This window comes from Panulirus ornatus, chromosome 57 (genome assembly GCF_036320965.1).
Source record: "Panulirus ornatus isolate Po-2019 chromosome 57, ASM3632096v1, whole genome shotgun sequence".
Lineage (NCBI taxonomy): Eukaryota > Metazoa > Arthropoda > Malacostraca > Decapoda > Palinuridae > Panulirus > Panulirus ornatus.
This window is the reverse complement of record NC_092280.1, coordinates 14220136-14232462: the sequence shown is the minus strand read 5'-3', so window position 1 is coordinate 14232462 and position 12327 is coordinate 14220136. Positions and strand designations below refer to the sequence as shown.

The 12327-nt window shown below is 41.4% G+C and overlaps 1 protein-coding gene across 5 annotated transcripts in view; it reads left to right on the top strand.

Annotated features, from left to right (window-relative positions):
• LOC139766193 (uncharacterized) overlaps window positions 1–12203 on the top strand; it is a 197098-nt gene extending 184895 nt beyond the window's left edge. For all 5 annotated transcript variants that reach the window (XM_071694466.1, XM_071694467.1, XM_071694469.1 and 2 more), the window contains one exon: window positions 10766–12203. In XM_071694466.1, coding sequence (XP_071550567.1) covers window positions 10766–10830 — 65 coding nt within the window. In that variant the 3' untranslated portion in view covers window positions 10831–12203. The remainder of the gene's footprint in view (window positions 1–10765) is intronic.
• Window positions 12204–12327: the final 124 nt, after the last annotated feature.

Genomic DNA, 12327 nt, shown 5'->3' with positions numbered 1-12327 from the left:
ACTATTCCTTCAAACATACCCATTTTTGCTTTCCGAGATAATGTTCTCGACTTCCACACATTCTTCAAGGCCCCCAGAATTTTCGCCCCCTCCCCCACCCTATGATCCACTTCCACTTCCATGGTTCCATCCGCTGCCAGATCCACTCCCAGATATCTAAAACACTTCACTTCCTCCAGTTTTTCTCCATTCAAACTCACCTCCCAATTGACTTGACCCTCAACCCTACTGTACCTAATAACCTTGCTCTTATTCACATTTACTCGTAACTTTCTTCTTCCACACACTTTACCAAACTCAGTCACCAGCTTCTGCAGTTTCTCACATGAATCAGCCACCAGCGCTGTATCATCAGCGAACAACAACTGACTCACTTCCCAAGCTCTCTCATCCCCAACAGACTTCATACTTGCCCCTCTTTCCAAAACTCTTGCATTTACCTCCCTAACAACCCCATCCATAAACAAATTAAACAACCATGGAGACATCACACACCCCTGCCGCAAACCTACCTTCACTGAGAACCAATCACTTTCCTCTCTTCCTACACGTACACATGCCTTACATCCTCGATAAAAACTTTTCACTGCTTCTAACAACTTTCCTCCCACACCATATATTCTTAATACCTTCCACAGAGCATCTCTATCAACTCTATCATATGCCTTCTCCAGATCCATAAATGCTACATACAAATCCATTTGCTTTTCTAAGTATTTCTCACATACATTCTTCAAAGCAAACACCTGATCCACACATCCTCTACCACTTCTGAAACCACACTGCTCTTCCCCAATCTGATGCTCTGTACATCCCTTCACCCTCTCAATCAATACCCTCCCATATAATTTACCAGGAATACTCAACAAAATTATACCTCTGTAATTTGAGCACTCACTCTTATCCCCTTTGCCTTTGTACAATGGCACTATGCACACATTCCGCCAATCCTCAGGCACCTCACCATGAGTCATACATACATTCAATAACCTTACCAACCAGTCAACAATACAGTCACCCCCTTTATTAATAAATTCCACTGCAATACCATCCAAACCTGCTGCCTTTGCTGGCTTTCATCTTCCGCAAAGCTTTCACTACCTCTTCTCTGTTTACCAAATCATTTTCCCTAACCCTCTCACTTTGCACACCACCTCGACCAAAACACCCTATATCTGCCACTCTATCATCAAACACATTCAACAAACCTTCAAAATACTCACTCCATCTCATTCTCACATCACAACTACTTGTTATCACCTCCCCATTTGCGCCCTTCACTGAAGTTCCCATTTGCTCCCTTGTCTTATGCACTTTATTTACCTCCTTCCAGAACATCTTTTTATTCTCCCTAAAATCTAATGATTCTCTCTGACCCCAACTCTCATTTGCCCTTTTTTTCACCTCTTGCACCTTTCTCTTGACCTCCTGTCTCTTTCTTTTATACATCTCCCACTCAATTGCATTTTTTCCCTGCAAAAATCGTCCAAATGCCTCTCTCTTCTCTTTCACTAATACTCTTACTTCTTCATCCCGCCACTCACTACCCTTTCTAATCAACCCACCTCCCACTCTTCTCATGCCACAAGCATCTTTTGTGCAATCCATCACTGATTCCCTAAATACATCCCATTCCTCCCCCACTCCCCTTACTTCCATTGTTCTCACCTTTTTCCATTCTGTACTCAGTCTCTCCTGGTACTTCCTCACACAGGTCTCCTTCCCAAGCTCACTTACTTTCACCACCCTCTTCACCCCAACAGGGTGCACACCACCTCGACCAAAACACCCTATATCTGCCACTCTATCATCAAACACATTCAACAAACCTTCAAAATACTCACTCCATCTCCTTCTCACATCACCACTACTTGTTATCACCTCCCCATTTGCGTCCTTCACTGAAGTTCCCATTTGCTCCCTTGTCTTACGCACTTTATTTACCTCCTTCCAGAACATCTTTTTATTCTCCCTAAAATCTAATGATTCTCTGTGACCCCAACTCTCATTTGCCCTTTTTTTCACCTCTTGCACCTTTCTCTTGACCTCCTGTCTCTTTCTTTTATACATCTCCCACTCAATTGCATTTTTTCCCTGCAAAAATCGTCTAAATGCCTCTCTCTTCTCTTTCACTAATACTCTTACTTCTTCATCCCACCACTCACTACCCTTTCTAATCAACCCACCTCCCACTCTTCTCATGCCACAAGCATCTTTTGCGCAATCCATCACTGATTCCCTAAATACATCCCATTCCTCCCCCACTCCCCTTACTTCCATTGTTCTCACCTTTTTCCATTCTGTACTCAGTCTCTCCTGGTACTTCCTCACACAGGTCTCCTTCCCAAGCTCACTTACTCTCACCACCCTCTTCACCCCAACATTCACTCTTCTTTTCTGAAAACCCATACAACTCTTCACCTTAGCCTCCACAAGATAATGATCAGACATCCCTCCAGTTGCACCTCTCAGCACATTAACATCCAAAAGTCTCTCTTTCGCACGTCTGTCAATTAACACGTAATCCAATAACGCTCTCTGGCCATCTCTCCTACTTACATAAGTATACTTATGTATATCTCGCTCTTTAAACCAGGTATTCCCAATCATCAGTCCTTTTTCAGCACATAAATCTACAAGCTCTTCACCATTTCCATTTACAACACTGAACACCCCATGTATACCAATTATTCCCTCAACTGCCACATTATTCACCTTTGCATTCAAATCACCCATCACTATAACCCGGTCTCGTGCATCAAAACCACTAACACACTCATTCAGCTGCTCCCAAAACGCTTGCCTCTCATGATCTTTCTTCTCATTCCCAGGTGCATATGCACCAATAATCACCCACCTCTCTCCATCAACTTTCAGTTTTACCCATATTAATCGAGAATTTACTTTCTTACATTCTATCACATACTCCCACAACTCCTGTTTCAGGAGTATTGCTACTCCTTCCCTAGCTCTTGTCCTCTCACTAACCCCTGACTTTACTCCCCAGACATTCCCAAACCACTCTTCCCCTTTACCCTTGAGCTTCGTTTCACTCAGAGCCAAAACATCCAGGTTCCTTTCCTCAAACATACTACCTATCTCTCCTTTTTTCACATCTTGGTTACATCCACACACATTTAGGCACCCCACTCTGAGCCTTCGAGGAGGATGAGCACTCCCCGCGTAACTCCTTCTTCTGTTCCCATTTTAGAAAGTTAATACAAGGAGGGGAGGATTTCTGGCCCCCCGCTCCCGTCCCCTCTAGTCGCTTTCTACGACATGGAGGAATACGTGGGAAGTATTCTTTCACCCTTATCCCCAGGGATAATATACGTATATATATACATATACACATACACACACATACACATACATACGCACATATACACACACACACACACATATATATATACATATGAAAAATGTAAGAAACAATTTAGAAAACTGAAACTTCTAGCTTGAAATGAATGAAAAAATGAATATCACATAATGGTTTAATCTCTGGCTATGCAAAAAGGAAATGTATAATTTATTTACACAAACGTCAATAGCAGTTCTCATCAATTTAACCACTGTATCAATAAGCTTCAATGTCTAAGCTACATTTTTCTCCAATTTCACTATTTTCTTGTCAAAACACCATGTATGAAAACTATCACTCCAGTAACACAACTATAAACATTTACTTATATATATATATATATATATATATATATATATATATATATATATATATATATATATATATATATATATATATTATCCCTGGGGATAGGGGAGAAAGAATACTTCCCACGTATTCCCTGCATGTCGTAGAAGGCGACTAAAAGGGGAGGGAGCGGATGGCTGGAAATCCTCCCCTCTCGCTTTTTTTTTAATTTTCCAAAAGAGGGAACAGAGAAGGGGGCCAGGTGAGGATATTCCCTCAAAGGCCCAGTCCTCTGTTCTCAACGCTACCGCGTTAATGCGGGAAATGGTGAATAGTATGAAAAAAAAATATATGGAGAAAAACTGGAGGAAGTGCAGTGTTTTAGATATCTGGGAGTGGATCTGGCAGCAGATGGAACCATGGAAGCGGAAGTGGATCATAGGGTGGGGGAGGGGGCGAAAATCCTGGGGGCCTTGAAGAATGTGTGGAAGTCCAGAACATTATCTCGGAAAGCAAAAATGGGTATGTTTGAAGGAATAGTGGTTCCAACAATGTTGTATGGTTGCAAGGCGTGGGCTATGGATAGAGTTGTGCGCAGGAGGATGGATGTGCTGGAAATGAGATTTTTGAGGACAATGTGTGGTGTGAGGTGGTTTGATCGAGTGAGTAACGTAAGGGTAAGAGAGATGTGTGGAAATAAAAAGAGCGTGGTTGAGAGAGCAGAAGAGGGTGTTTTGAAGTGGTTTGGGCACATGGAGAGGATGAGTGAGGAAAGATTGACCAAGAGGATATATGTGTCGGAGGTGGAGGGAACAAGGAGAAGAGGGAGACCAAATTGGAGGTGGAAGGATGGAGTGAAAAAGATTTTGTGTGATCGGGGCCTGAACATGCAGGAGGGTGAAAGGAGGGCAAGGAATAGAGTGAATTGGAGCGATGTGGTATACCGGAGTTGACGTGCTGTCAGTGGATTGAAGCAGGGCATGTGAAGCGTCTGGGGTAAACCATGGAAAGCTGTGCAGGTATGTATATTTGCGTGTGTGGACGTATGTATTTACATGTGTATGGGGGGGGTTGGGCCATTTCTTTCGTCTGTTTCCTTGCGCTACCTCGCAAACGTGGGAGACAGCGACAAAGTATATTAATAAAAATATAATAATATATATATGAATGTAGGTTTGCGGCAGGGTGTGTGATGTCTCCATGGTTGTTTAATTTGTTTATGGATGGGGTTGTTAGGGAGGTGAATGCAAGAGTTTTGGAAAGAGGGGCAAGTATGAAGTCTGTTGGGGATGAGAGAGCTTGGGAAGTGAGTCAGTTGTTGTTCGCTGATGATACAGCGCTGGTGGCTGATTCATGTGAGAAACTGCAGAAGCTGGTGACTGAGTTTGGTAAAGTGTGTGACAGAAAGTTAAGAGTAAATGTGAATAAGAGCAAGGTAATTAGGCATAGTAGGGTTGAGGGTCAAGTCAATTGGGAGGTAAGTTTGAATGGAGAAAAACTGGAGGAAGTAAAGTGTTTTAGATATCTGGGAGTGGATCTGGCAGCGGATGGAACCATGGAAGTGGAAGTGGATCATAGGGTGGGGGAGGGGGCGAAAATTCTGGGAGCCTTGAAGAATGTGTGGAAGTCGAGAACATTATCTCGGAAAGCAAAAATGGGTATGTTTGAAGGAATGGTGGTTCCAACAATGTCGTATGGTTGCGAGGCGTGGGCTATGGATAGAGTTGTGCACAGGAGGATGGATGTGCTGGAAATGAGATGTTTGAGGACAATGTGTGGTGTGAGGTGGTTTGATCGAGTAAGTAACGTAAGGGTAAGAGAGATGTGTGGAAATAAAAAGAGCGTGGTTGAGAGAGCAGAAGATGGTGTTTTGAAATGGTTTGGGCACATGGAGAGAATGAGTGAGGAAAGATTGTTCAAGAGGATATATGTGTCGGAGGTGGAGGGAACGAGGAGAAGTGGGAGACCAAATTGGAGGTGGAAAGATGGAGTGAAAAAGATTTTGTGTGATCGGGGCCTGAACATGCAGGAGTGTGAAAGGAGGGCAAGGAATAGAGTGAATTGGATCGATGTGGTATACCGGGGTTGACGTGCTGTCTGTGGATTGAATCAGGGCATGTGAAGCGTTTGGGTAAACCATGGAAGGCTGTGTGGGTATGTATATTTGCGTGTGTGGACGTATGTATATACATGTATATGGGGGTGGGTTGGGCCATTTCTTTTGTCTGTTTCCTTGCGCTACCTCGCAAACACGGGAGACCGGCAAAAAAAAAAAATATGTATATATATATATATATATATATATATATATATATATATATATATATATATATATGTTGTATATTTTATTATACATAGTCGTTGTCTCCCACATTAGCGAGGTAGTGCAAGGAAACAGACAAAAGAATGGCCCAACCCACCTACATACACATGTGTTTACATAAACGTCCACACACGCACATGTATATACCTATACATTTCAGTGTATACATACATATACATACACACATATACATATATACACGTACATAGTCATGCTTGCTGCCTTCATCCTTTCCTGTCGCCATCTCTCCACACATGAAATGACGCCATCCCTCCCCCTGCACGCGCATGAAATAGCGCTAGGAAAAGAGAACAAAGGCCACATTCGTTCACAGTCAGTCTATAGCTGTCATATGTAATGCACTGAAACCACAGCTCCCTTTCCACATCCAGGCCTGATAAACCTTTCCATGGTTTACCCCAGACGCTTCACATGCCATTTTCAATCCATTGACCCCAGTATACCACATCATTCCAGTTCACTCTATTCCTTGCACGCCTTTCATCCAACTGTATGTTCAGGCCCCTGTTGCTCAAAATCATTTTCACCCCATCCTTCCACCTCCAATTTGGTCTCCCACTTCTCGTTCCTACCACTGCTTACACATATATTCTCTTGGTCAACCTTTCGTCACTCATTCTCTCCATGTGACCAAACCATTTCAATACACCCTCTTCTGCTCTGTCAACCACACTCTTTTTATTACCACACATCTCTCTGACCCTGTCATTACTTAATCAAAGCACCTCACACCACATATTGTCCTCACACATTTCATTACCAACACATTCATTCTCCTCCCCACAAACCTATCTATATCCCTTGCCTCGCAACCATATAACATTGTTCGAAACAGTATTCCTTCAAACATATCCATTTTTGCTCAGAGATAACGTTCTTGCCTTCCATACAGTCTTCAACGCTCCTAGAACCTTCGCCCCCTCCCCCACTTTGTGACTCACTTCCGTATCCATGGTTCTATCCGCTGCCAAATCCACTCCCAGATATCTAAAACACTGCACTTTCTCCATTTTTTCTCCATTCAAACTTACCTTCCAATTTACTTGTCCCTTAACCGTACTGAACCTAATAACCTTGCTCTTATACACATTTACTATCAGCTTTCTTCTTTCATACACTTTGCCAAACTAAGTCAACAACTTCTGCAGTTTCTCACCCAAATCAGCCACCAGTGCTGTACCATTAACGAACAACAACTGACTCACTTCCCAATCTTTCTCATCCACATCAGACTGCACACTTGTCCCTCTCTCCAAAACTCTTGCATTCACCTCCCTAACCACCCCCTCCATAAACAAATTAAATAACCATGGAGACATCATGCACCCCTGCTGCAAACCAACATTCACTGGGAACCAATCACTTTCCTCTCTTCTCACTTGTATACATGCCTTACATCCTTGATAAAAACTTTTAACTGCCTCTAGCAACTTACCGCCCACACCGTATACTCTTAATGCCTTCCACAGAGCATCTCTATCAACTCTTATCATATGCCTTCTCCAGATCCATAAATGCTACATAGAAATCCATTTGTTTTTCTAAGTATTTCTCACATTTTTTCAAAGCACACACCTGATCCACACATCCTCTACCACTTCTGAAACTACACTATTCTTCCCCAGTCTGATGCTCTGTACATGCCTTTACCCTCTCAATCAATACCCTCCCATATAATTTCCCAGAAATACTCAATAAATTTATACCTCTGTAATTTGAACATTCACCCTTATCCCCTTTGTCTTTGTACAATGGCACTATGCATGCATTTTGCCTATCCTTAGGCACTTCACCATGAACGATGCACACATTCAATATCCTTACCAACCAGTCAGCAACACTGCCACCGCCTTTTTTTAACAGATTCCACAGCAGTACCATCCTTGCCTGTTTTCATCTTCCGCAAAGCTTTCAGTACCTTTTTCCTGTTTACCAGACCATTCTCCCTTACCCTCTCACTTTGTACACCACCACGACTAAAAACATCCTATATCTGCCACTCTACCATCAAACATATTGAAGAAACCTTCAAAATACTCACTCCATCTCCTTCTCACTTCACCACTACCTGTTATTACCTCTCTATCAGCCCCCTTCACTGATGTTCCCATTTATTCTCTTTTTTTACGCATTTTATTTACCTCCTTCTAAAACATATTTTTACTCTCCCTAAAATTTAATGATACTCTCTCACCCCAGACTCTCATTTGCCCTTTTTTATCACCACTTGCACCTTTCTCATGAGCTCCTGCCTCTTTCTTTTATACATCTCATAGTTCTTCGCACTACTTCCTTGGAAAAATCGTTCAAATGCCTCTCTCTTCTCTTTCACTAACAATCTTACTTCTGCATCCCACCACTCACAACCCTTCCTAATCTTCCCACCTCCCACTTTTCTCATGCCACAAGCGTATTTTGCATAAGCTATCACTGCTTCCCTAAACACATTCCTCCCCGAATCGCCTTACATCATTTGCTCTCATCTTTTTCCATTCTGCACTCAATCTCTCCTGGTACTTCCTCAAATGAGTCTCCTTTCCAAGCTCACTTACTCTCACTTCTCTCTTCACCCCAACATTCTCTTTTCTTTTCTGAAAACCTTCACAAATCTTCACCTTTGCTTCCACAAGATAATGATCAGACACCCTCCAGTTGCCCCTTTCAGCACATTAACATCCAAAAGTCTCTCTTTTACGCACATTACTCACCTTTGCATTCAAATCACCCATCACTGTAACCTGGTCTCGTGCATCAAAGCTACTAACACACTCACTCACCTGCTCCCAAAACACTTGCCTCATGATCTTTCTTCTCATGCTCATGACCATTTTCAGTTTTACCCATATCAATGTAGAGTTTACTTTCTTACACGCTATCACATACTCCCACAACTCCTGCTTCAGGAGTAGTGCTACTCTTTCCTTTGCTCTTGCCCTCTCACCCACCCCTGACTTTACTCCAAAGACATTCCCAGACCACTCTTCCCCTTTACCCTTGAGCTATGTTTCACTCAGAGCCAAAACATCCAGGTTCCTTTCCTCAAACATACTACCTATCTCCCCTTTTTTCTTGTCTTTTTACATCCATGCACATGTAGACCCCCAAATCTGAGCCTTTGAGGAGGGTAAGCATTTCCTGCATGTGAGAGGGTCAGGGTGAATGGTCTGGTGAACAGAGAAGAGGTAGTGAAAGCTTTGCAGAAGATAAAAGCTGGCAAGGCAGCGTGTTTGGATGGTATTGCAGTGAAATTTATTAGAAAAGGGGGTGACTGTGTTGTTGACTGGTTGGTGAGGATATTCAATGCATGTATGGTTCATAGTGAAGTGCCTGAGGATTGGCAGAATGCATGCATAGTGCCTTTGTATAGAGGTAAAGGGGATAAAGGTGAGCATTCAAATTACGGAGGTATAAGTTTGTTGAGTATTTCTGGGAAATTTTATGGAAGGGTGTTGATTGAGAGGGTGAAGGCATGTACAGAGCATCAAATTGGGGAAGAGTAGTGTGGATTCAGAAGTGTTACAGGATGTGTGGATCGGGTGTTTGCTTCGAAGAATATATATGAGAAATACTTAGAAAAACAGATGGATTTGTATGTAGCATTTATGGATCTGGAGAAGGCATATGATAGAGTTGCTCTGTGGAAGGTATTAAGAGTATATGGTGTGGGAGGTAATTTGCTAGAAGCAGTGAAAAGTTTTTATGGAGGATGTAAGGCATGTGTATGAGTAGGGAGAGAGGAAAGTGATTGGTTCTCAGTGAATGTCGTTTTGTGGTAGGGGTGCTTGATGTCTCCATGGTTGTTTAATTTGTTTATGGATTGGGTTGTTAATGAGGTGGATGCAAGAGTTTTGGAGAGAGGGTTAAGTATCCAGTCTGTTGTGGATGGGTAGGCTTGGGAAGTGAGTCATTTGTTGTTCGCTGATGTTACAGCGCTGGTGGGTGATTCGGGTGAGAAGCTGCAGAAGCTGGTGATTGAGTTTGGTTAAGTGTGTGAAAGAAGGAAGGTGAGAGTAAATGTGAAGAAGAGCAAGGTTATTGGGTTCCGTAGGGTTGAGGGACAAGTAAGTTGGGAGGTAAGTTTGAATGGAGAAAAACTGGAGGAAGTGAAGTGTTTTAGATATGTGGGAGTGGATTTGACAGCGGATGGAACCATGGAAGCAGAAGTGAGTCTAGGGTGGGGAAGGGGGTGAAGGTTCTGGGAGCATTGAAGAATGTGTGGAAGGCGAGAATGTTATCTCGGATATCAAAAATGATCATGTTTGAAAGAATAGAGTATATATATATGTGTCTGTGTATATGTTGATATGTATATGTTCATATATGTATGTGTATGGGTGTTTATATATATTCATTTGTGTATATGAGTGGTTGGGCCATTCTTTGTGTGTTTCCTTGTGCTGTCTCTGACTCGGGAAAGAGCGGTTATGTATAAGAATATAATGATAAATGTGTGTGTGTGTGTAAAATGGATGTAAGTCATAACCCATTTTTCATGGATATTGTGTTGAATATTATGCAGAGTTCTTTGATACATTATAGTTGCATGATGTCTAAAATCTACACTAGGTACAAACTTTGAAAATAGTGTGTTAAACGATGATTACATTGAATATAGAATCTGATTTTCAGTGTGAGGGATATGGCAATTTATTGCTGGAACTCACAGGAAACCTTTTTCTGTTAATGACTTCTTGTGTTATAAGTCTTTGCATAATACTTGAATTTAAGCTTTTCTTCCAAGAAAAGTAAGAGGGCTTCTTTTGTGTTTTTAGGTGTTGCAGATTTAGTAGGAGTACGTTGTTTGCGGCATCGCCAGGTGACTTACTCAGTGACATGAAGATGTAGCATGAAATGAAGTTAGATGGTATCCTTGAGAGTGGATTGTTGTACAGAGGATTTAAAGCATTTTACCTCTTAGAGTTGGAAATAATGAGTAATGGTAACATTTGTGTTGTTACATGATAACATTTGTGTTGTTACAGTTGAATATACTTGGTAATATTCTGACACTGAAATGCTCCTTCATATTACCTATAAACATTCCGACAAACCTGAAATCCAGGGGAAAAGCTATTTTTATTGTAATAACATAATCATAATCATTTACCTTGCAATTACTTCGTTAGTAAAATTTATTTTAGTATTTTACTGCTTTGACTTTACCACTACTTCCGTAACAGATTTTTATTTTATTGTTTGCTCTCTTACTTGGAAAAATATAATCTATCTATCTATCTATCTAAACCTCTGATGCCTGTTCCATTTGGAACTCCCTCAAAGGGGTGGCTATGGCAATAGAGTCTCCACACCTAAAGAACTTCGGTGCCACTTCTTAACCTTTGGTGCCTCACCCTTTAACAGGCCACTGGCAGAGGGTAAGTGTAGCACAGTGTTTGCAGATGCTGTTACCTAATGTTCCTACTTACTTCTTCTATCTACTGCTCCTACCACTTTGCTAAAAGGCAGGGCTAGTGCATAGTGCTCACTGCAGGAAAATGTAAAGTTACAAAGAATGAACTGCATGATTTAAGTGTTGTCAAGTGTTACATATGACTAGGAGAGATTGTGTGTTTGTGGATAGAATGCCAGTAGTCCATATGTTAGTGAGACAGAAAGAAAAGACAACTACCTGGGTCAGAGGAGTACAACTTGACAACCACTAAAGTGCTGGTTCACAAAGCATATGTCACTAACCCTCCTGATACCCAGGTGGGTATTACTGGTAATATACCTCCTGATCGTTGGCTGCTTACCAAGAATTTATGTTTTAGTTTCATTATGTTACATTAGAAGTAGGATTTTTAAATCATGCCGAACTCTTAGCAAGACAGCTGTTGTGTTGATTTTAGATAAAACAGGGAGAAATTAACGGCTTTTATAAATATTGAATTTCTCACTTTTATAGTCGAGGCAAAAATCACAGTATAAGCAGTTATGACGCTTGAAGAGGGTAGAGATCTAATGTATTGTTACACAGCTCCCTCTGCTTTTATCATTATATGTACAGCAAAAGTGAGTTTGTAAATTAAGTTTAAGTTAAGATTCCTCTTCCATTTGGGATATGTACATGGTCAAATAAATCACTGCATTATATGATAGAAGGTTGACTACCAAAAATGCAAAAATTATTTGAACGTAGATGTGTAAGATATTGTTTCACTTGTGAACTTAACCCATTCACTGTTGCAATAAAAGCTACATTTGAAATTTGTTGAGCTATTTTTGTTTTTCATACATGAATTATTTTTCATATACTTTGTCGCTGTCTACCAAGTTAGCAAGGTAGCACAAGGAAACAGATGAAAGAATGGCCCAACCCACCCACATACACATG